This window comes from Bufo bufo, chromosome 3, assembly GCF_905171765.1.
Source record: "Bufo bufo chromosome 3, aBufBuf1.1, whole genome shotgun sequence".
NCBI lineage: Eukaryota > Metazoa > Chordata > Amphibia > Anura > Bufonidae > Bufo > Bufo bufo.
In genome coordinates this window covers 334495968-334518966 of record NC_053391.1, presented here as the reverse complement: position 1 = coordinate 334518966, position 22999 = coordinate 334495968, and the positions used below count along the sequence as shown (strand labels likewise).

General features: G+C 41.7%; 1 protein-coding gene across 1 annotated transcript in view; it reads left to right on the top strand.

Annotated features, from left to right (window-relative positions):
• GRIK3 (glutamate ionotropic receptor kainate type subunit 3) overlaps positions 1-19637 on the top strand; it is a 759616-nt gene extending 739979 nt beyond the window's left edge. Inside the window, exons 14-16 of the mRNA XM_040424423.1 lie at positions 6887-7109; positions 8256-8506; positions 19443-19637. Coding sequence (XP_040280357.1) covers positions 6887-7109; positions 8256-8506; positions 19443-19637 — 669 coding nt within the window. The remainder of the gene's footprint in view (positions 1-6886; positions 7110-8255; positions 8507-19442) is intronic.
• Positions 19638-22999: the final 3362 nt, after the last annotated feature.

Sequence of the window (22999 nt, the reverse complement as noted above, 5' to 3'; positions counted from 1 at the left end):
TCCCCTTTGTCTGGGTGCCGGGGCCTAAATATGTGACAGTGGCCTGTTCCAGTGGTGGGTGACGTGAAGCCTGATTCTCTGCTATGACATGAAGACTGATTCTGTGCTGACATGAAGCCAGATTCTCTGTTACGGGACCTCTCTCCTCTGTCTGGGTGCCTGGGCCTAAATGTGTGACAGTGGCCTGTTCCAGTGGTGCGTGACGTGAAGCCTGATTCTCTGCTATGACATGAAGACTGATTCTGTGCTGACATGAAGCCAGATTCTCTGTTACGGGACCTCTCTCCTCTGTCTGGGTGCCAGGGCCTAAATGTGTGACAGTGGCCTGTTCCAGTGGTGGGTGACGTGAAGCCCGATTCTCTGCTATGACATGAAGACTGATTCTGTGCTGACATGAAGCCAGATTATCTGTTACGGGACCTCTCTCCTCTGTCTAGGTGCCTGGGCCTAAATATGTGACAGTGGCCTGTTCCAGTGGTGGGTGACGTGAAGCCTGATTCTCTGCTATGACATGAAGACTGATTCTCTGCTGACATGAAGCCTGAATCTCTGTTATGGGACCTCTCTCCTCTGCTTGGGTGCCTGGGCCTAAATATGTGACAGTGGCCTGTTCCAGTGGTGTGTGACGTGAAGCCTGATTCTCTGCTATGACATGCAGACTGATTCTCTGCTGACATGAAGCCAGATTCTCTGTTACGGGACCTCTCTCCTCTGCCTAGGTGCCTGGGCCTAAATATCTGACAATGGACCGTTCCAGTGATGGGTGACGTAAAGCCTGATTCTCTGCTATGACATGCAGACTGATTCTCTGCTGACATGAAGCCAGATTCTCTGTTACAGGACCTCTCTCCTCTGTCTGGGTGCCAGGGCCTAAATGTGTGACAGTTGCCTGTTCCAGTGGTGGGTGACGTGAAGCCTGATTCTCTGCTATGACATGAAGACTGATTCTGTGCTGACATGAAGCCAGATTCTCTGTTACGGGACCTCTCTCCTCTGTCTAGGTGCCTGGGCCTAAATATGTGACAGTGGCCTGTTCCAGTGGTGAGTGACGTGAAGCCTGATTCTCTGCTATGACATGAAGACTGATTCTCTGCTGACATGAAGCCTGAATCTCTGTTATGGGACCTCTCTCCTCTGCCTGGGTGCCTGGGCCTAAATATGTGACAGTGGCCTGTTCCAGTCGTGGGTGACGTGAAGCCTGATTGTCTGCTATGACATCAAGACTGATTCTCTGCTGACATGAAGCCTGAATCTCTGTTATGGGACCTCTCTCCTCTGCCTGGGTGCCTGGTCCTAAATATGTGACAGTGGCCTGTTCCAGTGGTGGGTGACGTGAAGCCAGATTCTCTGCTATGGCATGAAGACTGATTCTCTGCTGACGTGAAGCCAGATTCTCTGCTATGGGACCTCTCTCCAATTGATATTAGTTTATTTTTATATATTTTATTTTTATTTTAATTAATTTCCCTATCCACATTTGTTTGCAGGGGATTTACCTACATGTTGCTGCCTTTTGCAGCCCTCTAGCTCTTTCCTGGGCTGTTTTACAGCCTTTTAAGTGCCGAAAAGTTCGGGTCCCCATTGACTTCAATGGGGTTCGGGACGAAGTTCGGGTCGGGTTCGGATCCCGAACCCGAACATTTCCGGGAAGTTCGGACGAACTTCTTGAACCCGAACATCCAGGTGTTCGCTCAACTCTAGCACCTAGCTAATGAATTTCTTCCTATGGACATGTGTGGCTTTATCCTAATTTTAGGATATTTTCAGAATCCATAAGTTGCGCCAACAGTGCAATGGTGAAGATGACACCACATGTGCACAGAGACTCGATTTAGGCTGGAAAACTGTTGGTGATGCATGCTTGTTTAAAAGCCATCTGAAGTTACCTCCTTTAAATTCTATGTGCTCAGAAATGGTTGCACAATCCACTTTAAGCCATCCTCTAATCCAGGCATCCTCAAACTGCGGCCCTCCAGCTGTTGCAAAACTACAACTCCCAGCATACCCGAACAGCCTACAGGTATCAGCCTACAGCAGGTCATTGTGGTAGTTGTATTTTTACAACAGGGGCTGGAGGGCTGCAGTTTGAGGATGCCTGCTCTAATCATTACGAGGTGGAAAAAAAAACCTCATAATGAGGGTATCATAGTGGTCTGGGATAATGGCAAGATGAGGAAAGAAAAGAAACTCTCAATAACCTTATTCGGGCATTAGACATCATTGCTACTCCTTACAATGTCTTAGGTAGATCATTGTTTTACTCAACACAAGATGATCACAAAATAGTCTTGTTCATAGAAGATAAAGAGTCTGTTAAAATTATCGACAGTGGATTCTCCAAAGATAAATCTAACCATGTTGAAAGGATCATCAAAAGGATTCTCTAAAACTGAAGAATTACACTATGTTAAACCCTATCTAAACCCTGCTGATTGTGCCACAAGACCAGTGTACTGAGAACACTAATGGTTATTGTTGTAGTTGGTACGTGTGTCATAAGCACTCTCTGCAGAGGACGTTGCACTAAAGTGACATGATTGTGATACATATTGTACAGCAGAGTGTTTGTGACATGGAACTGAAATGTATATGTGACAAGCAAGAAATTCCAAAAACAAACTGCCACATCACCAACCTAAAACCAGTAATTGACAGTCATGGCATGCTGAGGGTTGATGGTACTGGTCACCTAAATAGGATCAAGATGGAGGATTCAGAAAACAATCCTCTCATTATTCCCAGCTATCACCATGGTGCCACACTAATAATGAGACATTGTCATGAAAGGGTGAAGCACCAAGGCAGAGATTTTACTGAGGATGCTTTAAGAGCTACAGGAGAGTAGGAGCAAAAATACAGATTGCCCACCTAATTCATCATTGTGTTCAGTGTCGCAAATCAAGGGAAAAATTGCAACAACAGCAAATATCTGATTTGCCAGGAGATATAACAAGTGCTGAGACACATTTTACTTACATCGGCCTGGATGTCTTTGGGCCATAGGCAGCTACTGTACGTAGAACCAGAGGTGGTCATGCAGAGAACAAACAATGGGCAGTATTGTTTACATGCATGAGCATACGTGCTATATACACTGCTCAAAAAAATAAAGGGAACACTTAAACAACACAATGTAACTCCAAGTCAATCACACTTCTGTGAAATCAAACTGTCCACTTAGGAAGCAACACTGAGTGACAATCAATTTCACATGCTGTTGTGCAACAGGTGGAAATTATAGGCAATTAGCAAGACACCCCCAATAAAGGAGTGGTTCTGCAGGTGGTTACCACAGACCACTTCTCAGTTCCTATGCTTCCTGGCTGATGTTTTGGTCACTTTTGAATGCTGGCGGTGCTTTCACACTAGTGGTAGCATGAGACGGAGTCTACAACCCACACAAGTGGCTCAGGTAGTGCAGCTTATCCAGGATGGCACATCAATGCGAGCTGTGGCAAGAAGGTTAGCTGTGTCTGTCAGCGTAGTGTCCAGAGCAAGGAGGCGCTACCAGGAGACAGGCCAGTACATCAGGAGATGTGGAGGAGGCCGTAGGAGGGCAACAACCCAGCAGCAGGACCGCTACCTCCGCCTTTGTGCAAGGAGGAACAGGAGGAGCACTGCCAGAGCCCTGCAAAATGACCTCCAGCAGGCCACAAATGTGCATGTGTCTGCTCAAACGGTCAGAAACAGACTCCATGAGGGCCCGATGTCCACAGGTGGGGGTTGAGCTTACAGCCCAACACCGTGCAGGACGTTTGGCATTTGCCAGAGAACACCAAGTTTGGCAAATTCGCCACTGGCGCCCTGTGCTCTTCACAGATGAAAGCAGGTTCACACTGAGCACATGTGACAGACGTGACAGAGTCTGGAGACGCCGTGGAGAACGTTCTGCTGCCTGCAACATCCTCCAGCATGACCGGTTTGGCATTGGGTCAGTAATTGTGTGGGGTGGCATTTCTTTGGAGGGCCGCACAGCCCTCCATGTGCTCGCCAGAGGTAGCCTGACTGCCATTAGGTACCGAGATGAGATCCTCAGACCCCTTGTGAGACCATATGCTGGTGCGGTTGGCCCTGGGTTCCTCCTAATGCAAGACAATGCTAGACCTCATGTGGCTGAAGTGTGTCAGCAGTTCATGCAAGAGGAAGGCCTTGATGCTATGGACTGGCCCGCCCGTTCCCCAGACCTGAATCCAATTGAGCACATCTGGGACATCATGTCTCGCTCTATCCACCAACGTCACGTTGCACCACAGACTGTCCAGGAGTTGGCAGATGCTTTAGTCCAGGTCTGGGAGGAGATCCCTCAGGAGACCGTCCGCCACCTCATCAGGAGCATGCACAGGTGTTGTAGGGAGGTCATACAGGCACGTGGAGGCCACACACACTACTGAGCCTCATTTTGACTTGTTTTAAGGACATTACATCAAAGTTGGATCAGCCTGTAGTGTGTTTTCCACTTTAATTTTGAGTGTGACTCCAAATCCAGACCTCCATGGGTTGAAAATTTGATTTCCATTTTTTTATTTTTGTGTGATTTTGTTGTCAGCACATTCAACTATGTAAAGAACAAAGTATTTCAGAAGAATATTTAATTAAATCAGATGTAGGATGTGTTATTTTTGTGTTCCCTTTATTTTTTTGAGCAGTGTACATAGAAGTGATAGAATCAATGGACACTTCTGGTTTTATCAATTCTTTAAGATGATGTCTCACCATCAGAGGACCATTAAAGCTATTGCGATCAGACTGTTGGACAAACTTCACTGGTGCCTGTTGAGAATTACAAATTAACTCTAAGCCAGCATTACTTGGCTGACAGTGATAGCACTTTAACCTTCTTTACCACCCCCTTCCCCCACAAGCTTCTCATATAGGCAGTTTATGGGAACTGGCTTACTCATGAAGCTTTGACCACCTTGAAGTGTCCGCTATTGTCAACTCAAGGCCTCTTGTTCCTGTATCCATTAATCCAGAATTCCCTATTATTCTCACTCCAGTGACTTTTCTCACTCAGAAACTTGGAACTGTTCCTAGGCCACCAGAAGATTCTACATCTGGTAACCTATTCCTGAGAAGGTAGAAACATTTTCATTATCTGACTGTTTCTGGAGTAGATAGAAAAGGGAATATCTTACTTTTCTTCAAGGACAAAGAAAATGTCAGCATGCCAACCCGAACTTACAGGTAGGTACATCTTGTTTTCATGAAGGACCAGAAGTTGAAGGACATATCTCAAATATCTTTCCTAGTAAAGACAGCAAGGTTCTTAAGGGGGGAGTTACCATTGCAAAACAAGGTATCTGAGGTTGTCTTGCTCTTTTCTGTAGAGAAGTAAATCGGAACTTCAAAGAAGTTTCCTTCAACTTAGGTTTTCATCCTTGGCTATGTACCCTGAACATTGTCTACTGGATTACAACTGGTTGTAATTTCAAGAATTGGCTTACTGCAACATCTCCAATATGAAGATGTGCAATCTATTTAAACAAACTAAGGACAGCTGCCTACAGTCAGAGAACCTTCATTGACTATCAGACCGACATTTCTGCTAAATGTTACATAGTTACATAGTTAATATGGTTGAAAAAAAAAAAAAAAATAATCCATTAAGTTCAACCAAGGCATATGTGGGGACATGAATCACAGAAGGAAGTGAGACTCAGATTTATGCACATTTTCATAAACATTAATGTCATTTACTAAATCCTTTTTAAAACTGTTCACTGTCAGTCCATATAGTCAAATCCAAGGAGTCTGCTGTCCCAACTAATAGCTTCAGAATTAATTTAATTATATTCAGTGTCATACTTGTTATGCACTATACCTAGTTTGCTTTGCTGCCATCTAGTATCAATTGTTATATTTGGCTTATGAAGTTATTTATGGTTGTAATTTCACATATCATTTATCCTGTAACTCCACCTCTCTTGTAAGCTCACATCCCATGTCCTGCAGTCTTTTCCTGTTTGTAAGATATGCATCACAGAGCTGGAGAGAGGATTTTCTTTTGACCTCTACAATCATTTCTCAAGGTATATTCAATAAATTACCTCACTGGAATTTTTACATAAAATTGTAGGGAGTTCACTATCTTCCATTGCTTGTACAAGCGATTGCAACTCACACTTATTAAAGACTTATCTCATGTACCTCAGTAGCAGGATAGCTCTAAGCCAGACGTAAATGCTGTTGTCATGCCATTTTTCCAAAACACAGTTTTTTACCATAAGTTTTTCTATAAGACTTCAAAAACACCAGGAAAGCCTATATTCAAGTTGTCAGAAATTTTTAAAAAATTACCTCCAAAGATGCTTCTCAAAAAGGACAAAAATGCATGCCATTTTTTACATGCATTTCAAACACCAAAAAAACGTGCGTGAGAAAGAGGTCTTAGATAGGTAGTAATAAATGGTAGAGTTACCTCAGCTCAACTCCATGATTCTGATAATTTCTTGGCAGGCAAAGCTGAAAAAACTTTAATAAGTATCATGACAGACCTCCAAAGAAAAAAGTGTTGTTTTTTTTGTTTTGTTTTTCCTACAGCCATTATTTTTTTATTTTAGAACTCACATATAATTTAATCTTATCAGTATATCAATGCATTTGTTCATTCTGAGTAATACTGAATTTCTAACCTGTAACCGCTAACAACCATTTTGCATGTGAGATTTTACAGTTGCTAACAGGGACACTTAGGGCTATCTGTGCCATCATTGTTTGCTATCAATATTCCTTGCCCTGGAGGATTCACAGTTAAGGAAAAATGAGAATGTAATAATAGCATGTGCTAATTTACTCGTGTTTGCCATTTGACAGTGAGAAGCAAAAAGTGCTTATCTGATAAACAACATGAATCCCAACACCCCTCTCTTATTTGTTTACTCTCCAGAAATCTCACATTTCGACCTTTGAGAAGATGTGGGCATTCATGAGCAGCAAGCCATCGTCGCTCGTTAAGAGTAATGAGGAAGGCATCCAGCGAGTCCTCTCTTCCGACTATGCTCTGCTAATGGAATCAACAGCTATTGAATACATAACTCAGAGGAACTGCAATCTAACGCAGATTGGAGGACTCATAGACTCAAAGGGATATGGAATTGGGACACCCATGGGTAAGAAAAGAGCAATGATTTGACAAAGCAAGGATTTTCGGAGGTGTATGCTTCTTGTTTAATTTATAGACAGCTAAAAGGGTTACTTCCTCGAAGCAAACATCTATCTATAAAGAAATTCCTTTGACACTTGAGAAATTCTTAGACATAATAAGAATCTATGTCAGTCTGTAGTGGTTAATGTGAAAAAATATAACTAGAGCAGACACCCTCTTCAACATATTTTAACAGTTTATACTTGATGGAAATGAAATATAACTTATATTCTTTATACTACTTTATGTGGAGGTTACTCACCCTTCTAATAACATTATGTTTAATTAAAACATAGCGATTATTGTTTGCACAGGCATTTTTCACAAATAAATTAATTATATTCACTGTCACGAATTGATTTTGTTTGGAGTATGCAAAGTTTACTTGATAATATTATAGAGGGGAAATATTATACTCTGGATCAATATTCAGAACATTCTAACCATCATAGTAACGCTCATTAGCGATGATAGGGCGATGTAAATGTACCGCCAATTACTCAATGAATAAGCGAAACACTAGTTCATCGGGTAATCCAATCATTTGTGCGCATGCAAAAAATGATCCTTTACCAGCAGCAGATTGTGCCGTGTAAACAACGAATTCCCAAACTCTGGAGGAGATCGCTGTGATCAGCAGATTGTCGGGAAGGAACGCTTCCTTCCCAACAATCTGTTGTAATATGGTTCCGTGTCATAGATATAAGCTCATAAGGTACTATATAGCATTTAATTTAAGATGGAGAGACACAGCAGTCAGTTTACAGAGTTTTCTATTTTTATCACAAATTCTATAAAAAAAATAACAAATTGTGTTCTATGACAGTCCACATTACAGAAGCATTCTCCTAGAAAAGCATTGCTCCTAAAAAGGATACATTTCCATGCAAAGATACCATATGGTGAGACATGAAATGCCTACAGCTCTATAATACATAACTGAAGACATTCCATGTGTCGCTATAGAGACCTCTAGCTTTACCATGTGCTTGAGGTCCTAATGTTAAATTGTGGTGGATTGGAGATAGACCATAATTTATGCAAAATGTATGTGAAAATTAAAATACTGTAGTTTTTTTATAACAAAAAAAAAAATACTCTGTTTTTCAAGGGTCTCCATATCGAGACAGGATCAGTATTGCTATACTACAGCTTCAAGAAGCCGATGAAATCCATAAAATGAAAGAGAGGTGGTGGAGAGCTGGAGGCTGCCCAGAGGAAAAAAATAAGGAAGCCAGTGCACTGGGCATCCAAAACATGGGAGGCATCTTTATTGTGCTGGCAGCAGGTCTGATTCTTTCTGTAGTAGTAGCAGTGGCGGAGTTTATATATAAACTGAGGAAGACAGCCGAAAGAGAGCAGGTCAGTTCTTTCAATGTAAATGGTTATTTGGGCAGGGTGACCTAAATAATGCTGTTGTGATTTTTATTTGTGTTCCTAAATTTTCCTAACATATACTATTATATGTAGTATATGCAAGTGCCAGAGCGTAATGTGGAGTGAGGCCCACCCCCTAAGTCCCCTTGGCTGCTCTGCAGGTGGTGATAACCAGTCCTGCTCACATTCTAGGCCAGGTTGCTGGTGCCCATTTTAAATCATCATTACCAAAAAACCCATTTAAAGACTTAAAGGACCTGTCACCACAAAATGCAATGTAATTTGCAGACAGCATTTTATAGCTCATAAGGAGCTGAGCAGATAAATACATAGTATATAGTTTCGTGGGAAAATATTTTTTTTTATGCATTTTATATCTCTGCTGCTTCTGAGTTCCGCAGGAGTATGGTGTTACCAGTGACTTACAGCTAGTGTTGAGCGAATGGAAGGGAAGCAAATTGACTTCGATCTTAATTTCAGAAAAAAATTGATTTGTCACGAATCCGAATTTCCTCATGCTTTGTGGTAACAAATCATTTTTTTTAAATAGCAGCTGCATGTGTTGTAAAGTCAAAAGCAAGAAAACTGGGAACGCGATATGATCCATAATACCATGCAGCCATCCTCTGTGAGGTCACAGCGCTACAAAAGCCTCATCACACCCGGTCTCTGCCATTATAGTGTGAGCTGAGCATAGCGACAGACGTGCCAATCGCTAGGGACAGAGGTTAACATAGCTCATAATTGTAGAATATTGGATAGGGACTGAGCTAGGAAAGTGTAGGGAGTAGTGTTGAGCACGAATATTCGAATAGCAAATTTTTATCGCGAATATCGCCACTTTGAGAATTTGAGATATTTATTCATTGCAATATATTCATTGCAATATATTCATTATATTGAATATTCAGCATTTTTTTTACATCTGAACACATGATTCCTCTCTGGTTTTTGCTTGTGGGCCAATGAGAAGGAAGCAATGTCAAGTTCACAACAATACTTAGTGCACCAATCAGTAATCTGTAGTCAGACCTGCTAAAATGTGAAGTTGGACGTAGTGTGAAAAAATATTCTAATTACTGCCAATTAGCGCAATCGCAAATATATTGGAGCACTTGACTATCTGCATATAAAGCTATTCAACCAGGATTTCCAAGCAGCAGTTCCTGATTCAACAGACTAGGTCATTCTGGCAGTAATGATCTGACTCTAGTGTGCTGCCACACTGCAACATTGTGACAAATGGCCTGTTACTTCTGGTCATGTGCTGATGCCACTATTCTGCTGCCTTTACTGTCATCTGTACCTACTGTGATCTACCACCATCTTGTGCTGTTACTGCCACTGCTGTTGACCCCCCGCCCCACTCTGTTCCCGGAATACTATTGTGACTCTTCATGCTGTTGCACCCTCCCAACTCTGTTTCGGGGCCACTATTGTGACTCGTCATGCTGTTGCCACCCTACCACTCAGTTCCAGTTCCACTCCTGTTTTTGCCTTACAAATACTCAGCAAATGCTGACCAAATACTGATGGTTTCAAGGTGGATGCTTAAACTACAGGATCCCCTTTTTTGGTGCTGTTCTTCTGATGGATCAGAACAATGGAAAAATAAACAGTAATGTGAACATAGCCTTACTGCTAACACCCTACCCACAGTTTTGTTTAGCCAAATTTAGGAGCCAAGCCTATCGGATTAGCTATAATGAATAGATCTGCATCTGTTCTGTGGGTTTCACTCACACCTGCTTTTGGCTGACAATAAATCATCAGAATAACTGACAAAATAACTGAAGTGTGAACTCACCCTAAGGCCTCATGCACACAATCGTTTTTTTGCGGTCCGCAAAAACAGGGTCCGTAGGTCCGTGATCCGTGTCCGTTTTTTCTTCCGTGGGTCTTCCTTGATTTTTGGAGGATCCACGGACATGAAGAAAAAAGTCGTTTTGGTGTCCGCCTGGCCGTGCGGAGCCAAACGGATCCGTCCTGACTTACAATGCAAGTCAATGGGGACAGATCCGTTTGACGTTGACACAATATGGTGCAATTGCAAACGGATCCGTCCCCCATTGACTTTCAATGTAAAGTCAGGAGTCCCTATTATACCATCGGATCGGAGTTTTCTCCAATCCGATGGTATATTTTAACTTGAAGCGTCCCCATCACCATGGGAACGCCTCTATGTTAGAATATACCATCGGATTTGAGTTAGATCGTGTAACTCAGATCCGACAGTATATTCTAACACAGAGGCGTTCCCATAGTGATGGGGACGCTTCAAGTTAGAATATCCTACGAACTGTGTACATGACTGCCCCCTGCTGCCTGGCAGCACCCGATCTCTTACAGGGGGCTGTGATCCGCACAATTAACCCCTCAGGCACACCCTCCTCCCTCCCCAGTTTTAAATTCATTGGTGGCCAGAGCGGCCCCCCTCCCTCCCCTGTATTACTGTACATTTATTGGTGGCCAGTGTGGCCCCCCCTCCCTCCCCTGTATTACTGTACATTCATTGGTGGCCAGTGGCCCCCCTCTCCCTCCCCTGTATTACTGTACATTCATTGGTGGCCAGTGGGCCCCCCCTCCATCCCCTGTATTACTGTACATTCATTGGTGGCCAGTGGGCCCCCCTCCTAATTAAAATTCCCCCCCTCCCACTATCATTGGTGTCACTGGAGAGTTCCGATCGGAGTCCCAGTTTAATCTCTGGGAATCCGATCGGTAACCATGGCAACCAGGACGCTACTGCAGTCCTGGTTGCTAAGGTTACTTAGCAATTTTAGAAGCATTATACTTACCTTCGCTGTCTGTGACCGGCCGGGCGCTCCTCCTACTGGTAAGTGAAAGGTCTGTGCGGCGCATTGCTTATAGCACAGACCTGTCACTTACCAGTAGGAGGAGCGCCCGGCCGGTCACAGACATCGCAGGTAAGTATAATGCTTCTAAAAATTGCTAAGTAACCATGGCAACCAGGACTGCAGTTGTGTCCTGGTTGCCATGGTTACGGATCGGAGCCCCAGCGATTAAACTGGGACTCCGATGGGACTCCAATGAATGTACAGTAATACTGAAGAGGGAGGGGGGGCCCACTGGCCACCAATGAATGTACAGTAATACAGGGGAGGGGGGCCCACTGGCCACCAATGAATTTAAAACTGGGGATGGAGGGGGGGTGCCCCCTCCTGCCTCGCAGCACCTGATCTCTTACAGGGGGCTATGATACGCACAATTAACCCCTCAGGTGCGGCACCTGAGGGGTTAATTGTGCGGATCACAGCCCCCTGTAAGAGATCGGGTGCTGCCAGGCAGGAGGGGGCAGTCATGTACACAGTTTGCAGTATATTCTAACTAGAAACGTCCCCATCACTATGGGAATGCCTCTGTATTAGAATATACTGTCGGATCTGAGTTTTCACGTCTGTGTGAAAGTAGCCTACGGCCACGGATCACGGACACGGATGCCAATCTTGTGTGCATCCGTGTTTTTTCACGGACCCATTGACTTGAATGGGTCCGTGAACCGCTGTCCGTCAAAAAAATAGGACAGGTCATATTTTGTTGACGGACAGGAGACATGGATCACGGCTGCGGATGAACAACGGTGTATTTTCTGAGTTTTCAACGGACCCATTGAAAGTCAATGGGTCCACAGAAAATCACGGAAAATGGAACAACGGCCACGGACGCACACAACGGTTGTGTGCATTAGGCCTAATAGTGATGCACAGTCATTTTGTAGCTAACAAAAGGGATTCTAACACGTGTTTGCACTGTCACAACATGGATCAAAGAACCTTTTTTTCCCCACTACTTTATTGGTGCTGTCTCCATATCCTTATTTTCTTCCACTAAAGAGTCATTATGACACAGCTAATGTAGGGGCGTGCAGCATTTTTTTTAAAAGTTTGCTTTACTGAAGGCTGCTATATAATTTTCTTTTGGTTTAGCTAGGAGTTTTGGTGGTCTGCATGATGATATGCATGTCAATATATGTGACCTGCCTGTCATTCTGACACACAGTAACTGTTTCACTACCAGAAAAGAGTAGCTATTAGTGTTGGGCGATCATGCTCAGCCAAACACCAGTTCGGCTCGGGCATCGCTATGGTTGGCACATCACGGTGTTCGAGCTCGATGTTCGAGTCAGTGTATTTAAATCTAATTTAGCCTATATTTCTGAAAAGTTTCTGGCGGAATTCTAACTCACAACCTTCTACATTACAGCCAAGAATGCTAACCACTACACTATAGAGATGCATGACCAGTTACTTAAAAAAAAAAAAAAAGACTTCTGCTATATAGGAATACTTACTAGTAGTAAGTATTCCTATACAGCAGAAGTCTCATATTTATTTATTTTTTTAAGTAACTGGCCATGCAGCTCTATAGTTTAGTGGTTAACATTCTGGGCTGTAATGTAGAAGGTTGTGAGTTTCAATCCTGTCAGAACCTTTTCAGAAAGAGAGGCTAAATTAAATGAATATATTTTATATTTTTTTTTGTCATTGTAAAAAATGTGTAATTACAAAAAAAAAAAATTATATATATATATATATATATTCATACTTCTGATATATATGAATGCATAATATGTGGGAAACTACTACTGATGTTTTAGCCATAATATATTTGCATATATTATATATTCTAAATATATAATAATATATGCAAATATATTATGGCTAAAAACTTGTATATATGTTTAAATTAAATTTAGCCTCTATTTCTGAAAAGTTTCTGACAGGATTCAACCTCACAACCTTCTACATTACAGCCCAGAATGTTAACCACTACACTATAGAGCTGCATGGCCAGTTACTTTAAAAAAAAAAAAAAAATAAATATGATACTTCTGCTGTATAGGAATACGTACTACTAGTAAGTATTCCTATACAGCAGAAGTCTCATAATTATCTATTTATTTTTTAAGAAACTGGCCATGCAGCTCTATAGAGTAGTGGTTAAGATTCTTGGCTGTAATGTAGAAGGTTGTGAGTTTGAATTTTGCCAGAAACTTTTCAAAAATAGAGGCTAAAATTAGATTTAATTACAATGGGTGTTCCCAAGCACTGACTCCATATATGGACATAGCAATATATGGAGTCAGAGCAGGGACTCCTAAGCCAAACTAGAGCCCCGACACCCTCCCCTCTTCAGAGCAGGGGGTGCCTGGTTTAATGCTCGGGTTCTTCCATTGTGCTCGGGTGCTCTGTAGAGCACCCGAGCATCGGAAAGTGTTCTACTCGAGTACCAGAGCACACAAGCACTTTGTTGCTTGACCAACACTAGTATATATGCATGTTGCTGCACTGTACAGTGATATACACCAAGATACATTCTCCCTTATGTTTTCCTGCAGCCCAGGATAGACCTGATTTAACGCACTTCATGACATATTAATTCGTAACTAAACAAATTTCTTTGAGAAATTTGCCGAAGCAACCGAATCGAATTTTTGAAAACTTTGCTCTTCTCTACCGACAGCTATCAATACATTGTAGGGATATAAATGTATAAATTACAGTTTTTACTAAATCTTTTCCCATAAAACTAAATATAAATTTGCTCAGCTTCTCCTGCTCTATAACATGCTGCCTGCAGATTGCAGTGTGTTGTGTGATGACAGGTTCTCTAAAAAAAAGGTTATCAAATCGAGTTAAAAAACGGCTATTTCCTGGCTGCAGAGAGCCTTTATAGTGGTGTAAAACACAGTGCCTTGCAGTAACACACATAGGGAGTCTGCTGTGGTAGTGAAATAATACTGTGAGTCAGTATGACTTGCAGATGACAGGCGTCGCTCTTAGAATCACTGCACACTTCACTTATGTGGGCAGTCACTGGGCCAAAACTGACCAAATAATTCAAGTATGAACTCAGTCTTACAGGTCGATGTTAGCGTCAAGAAGAAGCACACTCCTTTGACACCATCATCAGCTGATTCCACATAGATGTCTACAGAACCTGCTCTATTAAATGCTTATACAAGTAGAGCCCCCCGGCAGAGTGGAGAGGGTCTCAGCAGTAAGTTTGTGTTGACGTCACTGATTATTTTGCCCTTCCTATGATACGCCAGAACAATAACCCACAAAAAACAGATCTTGTCTGTGGAACATCCGCCTTTTCTCGGTCAGCATCTGGTCAGTAATCCATCAGTATTGCTAATGCCAAAAAAAAAAAACGGGAGTGGATCCAAAACAGAGATGACACATGAATGGAATATTTGCATATCTTCTGTGTTTTTTACCCACTCCTGCTTTTGGCTACCAAATCACAGGCCGATTCTGATGAGACCATGCAAGCCTTACAGCTGCTACACAGACAGGATCCGTTGTGCATCTCATTTTCCTTCCTTCTGACAGATCAGAAGAAGGGTCAAATAAATGATGATGTCAGCCAGGCCGAAATGCTAAATAGTGGCCCAGTCATGAAGTGAGGAGTGTAGGAATAGCATGAGAAGTCCACAGAGTGGCCCTATGACTTAGTGGGGAGGTGGAAGCAGCATCAGGAGGCCACAGAGTGGCAAGGTGACATAGTGTGGAGGTGGCAGCAGCATGAGGAGACCACAGAGTGGCAAGATGACGTAGTGTGGAGATGGCAGCATCATGAGGAGACCACAGAGTGGCAAGATGACGTAGTGTGGAGATGGCAGCTGTGTGGAGCCCGGTGATGTTATGGCTGCTTGGCCATAAGGACAGGATTAGGGAGCAGGTCACCTCCTAAAGGCATCCCTAACCTGACCCTGACTCCTAGCTACATGAGCCAACCTTGATGGTAGGAGGGCTCATGTTCCGGAACCTAGAAGTCCCTGCTAGCCCTCAAGATGGCCCTAAACTAGGAGCTGAGTAAGACAACCCACTCCTCCTAGACACGGAGGAGCAGGAGTCTCAACGGCCAAGCTGCTGGAAAAGGGGAGACATAAACAGCTCTATGGATATGGCAGGTAAACAAAGAGTTCCACCTACCTGCCACAGCCTTGCTGACTGGATCCCTGTGTAAGCAGGGTGCAGATCACAAACGCATCCCCACACAGGGACCCAGATCCATAGCTGCACAAAATCACATGTAAAACATCAAACGGACATCACACATAACTAGAAATAAACTTAATGAGACATTATGGTTATGACCACAGGGGTGGCTCTTACTGGCAGGTAGTAAGGACAGGAGGCTGCTTTCAGCTAAGCATGGCTGAAGCAACCTCCAGACCTGCAAAAGCAGTGAGGCTTTATAGGCCAAGAAGCCACACCCCACAGTCGGACACACCCAGTGCACACACACACTAGGAAGGAGATTAACCCTTCCAACACCAGGGAAGGGAAAACACCACTTAAAGGAGACGTGCACACAATAACATAAAAAGCAAGTGCACACATACACACATCACACAAAACCGCATGCACAACATAGCAAGCTGCAATGGCACAGCTCAGACTGCTACGCTGCCACATACATACTGTTGCCAGCGGCAACCACAGGTGAGGCAAATACCACAGCCCTCACCTGTGATTGACAACCAAAGAAAACCGCTGACAACCGCATGCGGTTCAGGAGTCACGGTCATAGCCATGGCCGTGACAGCAGCAGCATGAGGAGGCCACAGAGTGGCAAGGTGACATAGTGTGGAGGTGGCAGCAGCATGAGGAGACCACAGAGTGGCAAGATGACGTAGTGTGGAGGTGGCAGGAGCATGAGGAGACCACAGAGTGGCAAGGTGACAGTGTGGAGGTAGCAGCATCATCAGGAGGCCACAGAGTGTCAAGGTGACACTAATGCACACCACAAAAGGCTTCAGAACATATAACTGCAACGCTGAAAAGCAAATATATTTTACTTTTGCCACTAATACATGCCAGAAAAGGCTTTAGAACATATAACTGCACCGCTGAATGGCAAATATATTTTACTAATACATGACAAAAAGTGCTATAATTTTAGCACATCACCACATTAATAAGCCCTTTTTTCCCACTAATACAAGCCAAAAAATGCTTTAGGACATATATCTGCACCGCACAAGGGCAAAAAGGACATATTTCCTTGTAATAAACCCTGTTAATGGCTGTAACATCCTAATAACAAGAAGGGTTTGCTGGAATTGCAGAACTGTATAATGGCAATTTTGGTCCCCAGTCAGTGCAGCAAGCTGTAATAGGATTGTTCCTATTACCCAGGTTGTAACCTCCCCTACTGAACCCTGTTCAACATAAATGCTGTGGAATGATTCCTCCTTATCCTTTCCCTACACCTTGAATAATCTTTCCCTGCACTTGTAAATATTTTTTTTTAGCACAATTAAGTTTTTTCTAGCACTGTCCCTAGCACCTGCTGACGTCTCTCCCTACACTAAGTACACTGGTAAATGGCAGAATCTAAGATGGCTGACGCTACAGTATTTATAGTGCTGTGACATCACAGGGCTGGCTGCTAATTGGCTGCATGCATGGCATTATGGGTGATCCCACTTTCCCAGAGTTTCTTTCTCCATGTCCTTACATTTGCAGCAGCCATTTTAGGAAAAAATTTGATTAGTTACCACGAAGCGTGAGGAAATTCAGATTTGGTGCAAATCGAATTTTTCCTGAATTTCGGATAGAATTCCACTTCGTCAACTTCGATTCTCTCATCTTTAAGCAGGAGTATTGCAGAGGTGCACTGTAAAGTTCCTTACAACCAGGTACCAGGTTAAGGAGTCAGTTGATTAAGGGATCCTTACACAATAACTGTTTGTGAAGATGTACACATACAACTAGTGATGCTGGCAGATCAAACAACAGTGCACAAAACATCATTGAATTATAGAGAAAACGGATATGATTATCACACAAATAAATATTATATTTAATTTATAAATCATATATATCTTGTTTTCATTTGGAACCATTTCAAATAAGTGGTCCAGTGTAGATATTACTAGTACAAACTTGTTATGGCAAGTGGTGTTCTTTTGATTTCCTCTCAGAACTTCCACCTAATGTGTAGAGTAACAAGTGAGAAGATAGACCTAGTGCACTGATTCATATTGGCTCAAATTGGCCTACACAACAAAATAACCTGCTCCACTGTCCATGTGCAACAGGATCTGGGCAGTGGGACTGAGCTACTGAGCATGTGTGACCACCAATACTGGAAATATAAGGTGAATTTTCTGAGAAATAGTCAAATGTACATCTAGGGACACTAAAACAAGAATGTAACAGCAATATTTAGGCATAAAAACATTTTTAAGTGGTTTACAGTAGATAGAAAAAAATATTCTCTTTCCCATTAAATAATAGAGAAATGTAATATATAATCATGAGGCTTTATAATTTAGTTTTATTTAATATAGCTTTATTAGTCAAAGGTGCAAGTAGTAACTACAACTAGTAACTTAGTAGGTATACTTTCAATCTACCTTGGTTTTTACATGTGCACTTAGTAACTTAATGGGAACCTGTCAGCTACAGTATGTTACCTTCAATGAAGGCAGCATAGTGTAGTGACATCTTGGCTTCAGCAGTTTGTCTCTTCTGTGATGTTGACATGCCAAGAGAGAGATGAGTCTGATGAGGCTTTCTGTCCTTGCCACCATCTTCAGACAATGATAGCTGTGCATTGTGGGTTTCAGCATGTTAGTACTCTAAAAGTACCAACTGAAATCCGCTAGGGCAGTATTTTATAGCTGACAGATTCCCTTTAATACAAGTAATAATAAAGTTTGTTATACTATGAAGTATAAAAGTGTGTTCTCAATATTAATCACACCTTAATCATGTCTACTATCTTCAGGGCCGGCGCCACCCATAAGCAAAGTACGCCACTGCGTAGAGCGCACTCTTGCTGGGGGTGCTGGCGCCGCTCTGGCCAGGCTTAGCATTAGGACCTTTTTATCTGGCCTGCAGCGCCACCTCCTAGCTAATTTTTTCACTTCACTTGCCGCTGAGGTAAATGCAGAGAAGCGCCATAATCTTGCACAGGCGCACTGCATACAGTAGTCTGCGCCCGGGCCAACTTGTCTGTGCTGCCTGATAAAGAGTGACGCCCAATCCAATCAATTACCTAGAGTTTTATATATATATATATTTTTTACAAATGTTATTAGCCACTCCAAATTATTTTATATTCTGTGAACACTTTGGATATAAAATCAGAGAAGACAGAAGTGATAAAGTGCTAATTGTCTTCTGTCCTGCGTGGTAATGTTAAGTATCCAATGACTGCGTAGTCTCTTCACACTGCTGTGTGAATGCCACAGAATTTGCTGTGACCCAGTAGGCCAGTCATTGTTTTATCCAGATTATACTGAGGGACTTTTAACATGTTTTGGAGTTGATGAAGATTTTGCAGAGGATTACCAATCACATAGTCCAGAAAAAACAAACGTGTGGAGTTTTGTACAAACTCATCCACAAAAAGAATTGTCATGTTCATGTATTTTATGGATTATGCATCGAAAAACCATGGATTAGCCATATATAGATTACCACCATTGATTCTGCATGACAAAGCTGCATATTGACCATGTGCCGATTAGGGATTAATTAATTAATTTTTCATTTTCTCTCCCTCCTTGATTCAGGTTGTGTGGTCTGGGCGTTGGGTGGGTGATTGGGAGTTAGTCTTTTTTTTTTCTACTTCCTTGTCTTAAATTTTGTATTTTGTGATCTGTATCTGTATCCAATTCACGTTTATTTCAGAAATCTGAGTGTCCCAATCGATTAGTGCTCCAGATCCCTTTGAAAATACATATCTTCTTTGCTATAGGCAAATCCTGCATGTGTGGACATAACCTCACAGTCACTAGTTGCAAATGTCATATAGTTTAAGTGTTGTGATCGTTGGTTTGTTCAGTGTTGAGTGGTCATTTTAGAAAAATCGTGATATGTTATATGACTATACACATGATGACATGAAATTGATTCTTATGCCTTTCCTTCTTCAGCGTTCCTTTTGCAGTACAATGGCTGATGAGATCCGATTATCTCTAACCTGCCAGCAGCGTGTCAAACATAAATCCCAGCCACCTGTCATGGTCAAGAGTGACGCTGTAATTAACATGCACACTTTTAATGACAGAAGACTGCCTGGAAAGGATAACATGACCTGCAATACTGGATTAACCCCAGTATTTCCATAAAACAATGAAAAGTGTGCACAATGCCCTTCAACAATAATGACTTATATATACCAAGGGCATCCGGTATCCTTATACTCTACAGCCAGAAGTCTCTTGTTTACACACAAAACTTACAGAGGCATTTTATCGCCAAGTTAATTTCACCCTTGGTGGACGCTGAGAAGCCACAAAGACTTTGTGTCATAATTGAGCATGGCAATAAAAATGAAAATGACTGTCTTTGCTGGATGCTTTGACTCAGAAGAAAGAAGATCAGTTCTGTCTTGGTGTACACAGCACACTTGCTACATATGTATGGTCTGCCAAACTGCTCAGTAGGAACTCATACCTCAATGCTGTGCCTATGAGGAGTTTGCAAAAGGCGCAGACTTTAAGATATGTCTGAATCAGACAGCTAATGGGTCCTTTAACTCGGCTGAAACATGAAGATTACTACTTCAGAACTAATGCCGATCTAGAAGAACATGCCTAAGCTGAGGAAAGAGGACTATAGGACACCACCATATTACTTATGTGCTTTCCTTTGCACAGTCCAACAAAACTCTAAGCATGAACGTTCAACCTTCAAGGAAATACATGTCACACAGTAATGCCATTCTGTATACATTTATTTTTACCATAGGTCTTTATTGCAGTGATTCTTTATGAAGCTAACACAAGTCTCAAAATATCCCACAGGACCATATTGCCAACCCAGGAAATAAAGTAACCAAAGATACGGTGTTATCTGCTATCACTAGTCAAATCACTGTGTGATTCGCTAGAGCAAAATTTTCCAGTATATCAATAACAAATGGGAAAAGTTGTTTTTGGCCTATACACAGAAGATACATGGTTATGGATGGCAGCTATGGTACTCTGTGCAGGATTACACTTTGGGATTTGTGTCTAGAGAAATTCAGTTATAGTGACCCAGCTGTCATAACTGTGTGCCCTTATTGCCATCTTCATGCTTCTCAGTGGTAAAGACATACTGTTAAATACACAGTTTTGCAATACATATACATATCTTGGTGCAACTTTTCTGAGCTGTTAATATTGCACCAAAACCATGTCAAATGTGTAAAGTAATGTAATGAAGCAAAAATATATGTTTTTCTTCTCTTTTTCTTAACTCGATTGTATTCTGTCCTGCTCAATAATGATATACTTTCATGGCTAAATGTCAAAATTATTTCTTATAATCAGACACAATGTTTTGGCTCAAGTAATAGTCTTATACAATATCAAGAAAGGTCTGCACATTTCTACAATTATTTTTTATTATTTCTGGGAATTGAAGATACGTTTGAAAAAAGAAAAGGATTCTATCCTTCTATCCTTCCATTTTTAGTATGCAGACCTTGTGTATCAGCATCTGTAGGAACAGATTTAAACAAACCCTTCATATAGTATGATTCCTGTAGCCATCTCTCATGCTACTCCTTCCACTTTACTTGGAAGACAGCAAAATCATACTACACAAAGAGTAAATCTAATTACAAAAAAGGCTGCAGACACAAATTGTAAGGCATTTGACATAAATTATATTTGCTGTTTGCTATTTAAAGATTTGTTTTACCTTAACAATTCACCAATATAGTATGGAGGATGTCCATACATGGCCTAACCACCAAGTATCGGAGCCCCTAATTTGACCTTCTAATGTTCAAATGAGACATGGTACTGTCTGTTTTAACCAAGGCCTCTTTCACATATCCATGTCAATGATAATTAGAGATGAGCGAATCGACTTCGGATTAAAAATCCGAAGTCGATTTGCTCATCCCTAGTGATGATGTCCATGATAAGATGGTCTGTGTTTCATTTTTGAAGATGCCTGTGAAGGGACCATTTTTGGTCCATGTGTTAGTTTTTGCCCTCCAGTTGTAAACAGTGAAAGAGGAATAGCACTCCAAGAAGTAACATTAGCTCATCTGGGTGCTCACTGCCATGTGGTTTAGTCCAACAGTACTATGATCCAGAAAGAATTAAAAGTGGAAGCAGCAGTCCATGAAGATACAATTTTGATGATTTATTCTAGATATGATGTTTCCTCAACTATGCCTTTCTCAAGCAGAGAAGGAATGGCACAGTTGCAGAAATGTCACATCTATAATAAATCATCAGAATTGTATCTTCAAGGAGTGCCGCTTTTTATTCTCTCCTTATTTCAATTGGACTGCTAGGTTGACAAAGGGATTTCCAGAGCATCTCCTACCAATAGTCAGTGAAAAACACTGACAGAACAAGGATGCCATGTGTGTTCAGTCAATAATATTCATGGACCCATAGTTTTCAATGAGAGTGTTTGGTTTGCATTACAGTCCATGGTCAGTGAAAAAACAAGGGTGTGTAAATAAACACATTAGAACATATAAAAAAGAAAATGACGCTAGCATTTTATAGACATAAGCAATTCAACTTAAAACTTTAATCTAACACAATGTAAGGACCTCGATTTGGCTTTGTAATATTTACAGTTTTAATATCGCTTCCATTAATTTTCTATTTACTTAGTACAATTTGGGAATCAAGAGAAATCCTTGGAGGAACACTTAACTTAAAAATAAATTACTAAAGTAAACAAAGGATAAAACAAAGAGTATTTAGATGCTGCAAGGGGCAGCTGATTGTCGGGAAAGAAGTGTTCCTTCTCAACAGTCGTCTGCTCATTAAGTTTAGCCATCACCTCCACAGTATGAGAATGAGCAATGGCTGCTGCTATCGCTCATCGCTTGATATTGTGATTAAAGGTTTTGATTAGTGGGGGTCCAATGCTGACATCCCTCTCTATTGGTAGGCGTGCTGTCATTGCTGCTGGTGTCAGACTGGAGACTGGCTAACATAATTTTTGCTGAGCCTGTTTTCAGCAGAGAGGAGAAAAAGTGCTCTAAGTGCTTCTACCTCTACCTAATTGTTGGAGTCACAGCACCTTTGATGTGTCACTACTTTAGAAAGAACATGTACATATTAACTAAAATAAACAAATGATATGTGTAATATAAAGGCAGAAAAATGTTGGGAACATTGTCCTGTCTTGCTACAGTGGTGTTTCAAAGTTTGTGAACCCTTCAGAATTTTCAATACTTCTGCATAAATTTGGCCGTAAACTACATCAGATTTTCACACAAGTCCTAAAAGTAGATAAAGATAAGAAAATCACAATGGTTAGTTATTGGAAATGTTTGTTCATGCCATGATACATTTCCAAAATACTGACAGCGGCATCTAAGGGGTGTACAGACAGAAGGAGCTACGTCTCTAACTCCATTGGCTCCTCGCAATGCGATCATGGTTGCTTTACAAAGGCTTTCAGAAGCCTTTAAAGGGTTTGTTTAACTTCAGCAAAAAGCATTTATTATGTAGAGAAAGTTAATAAA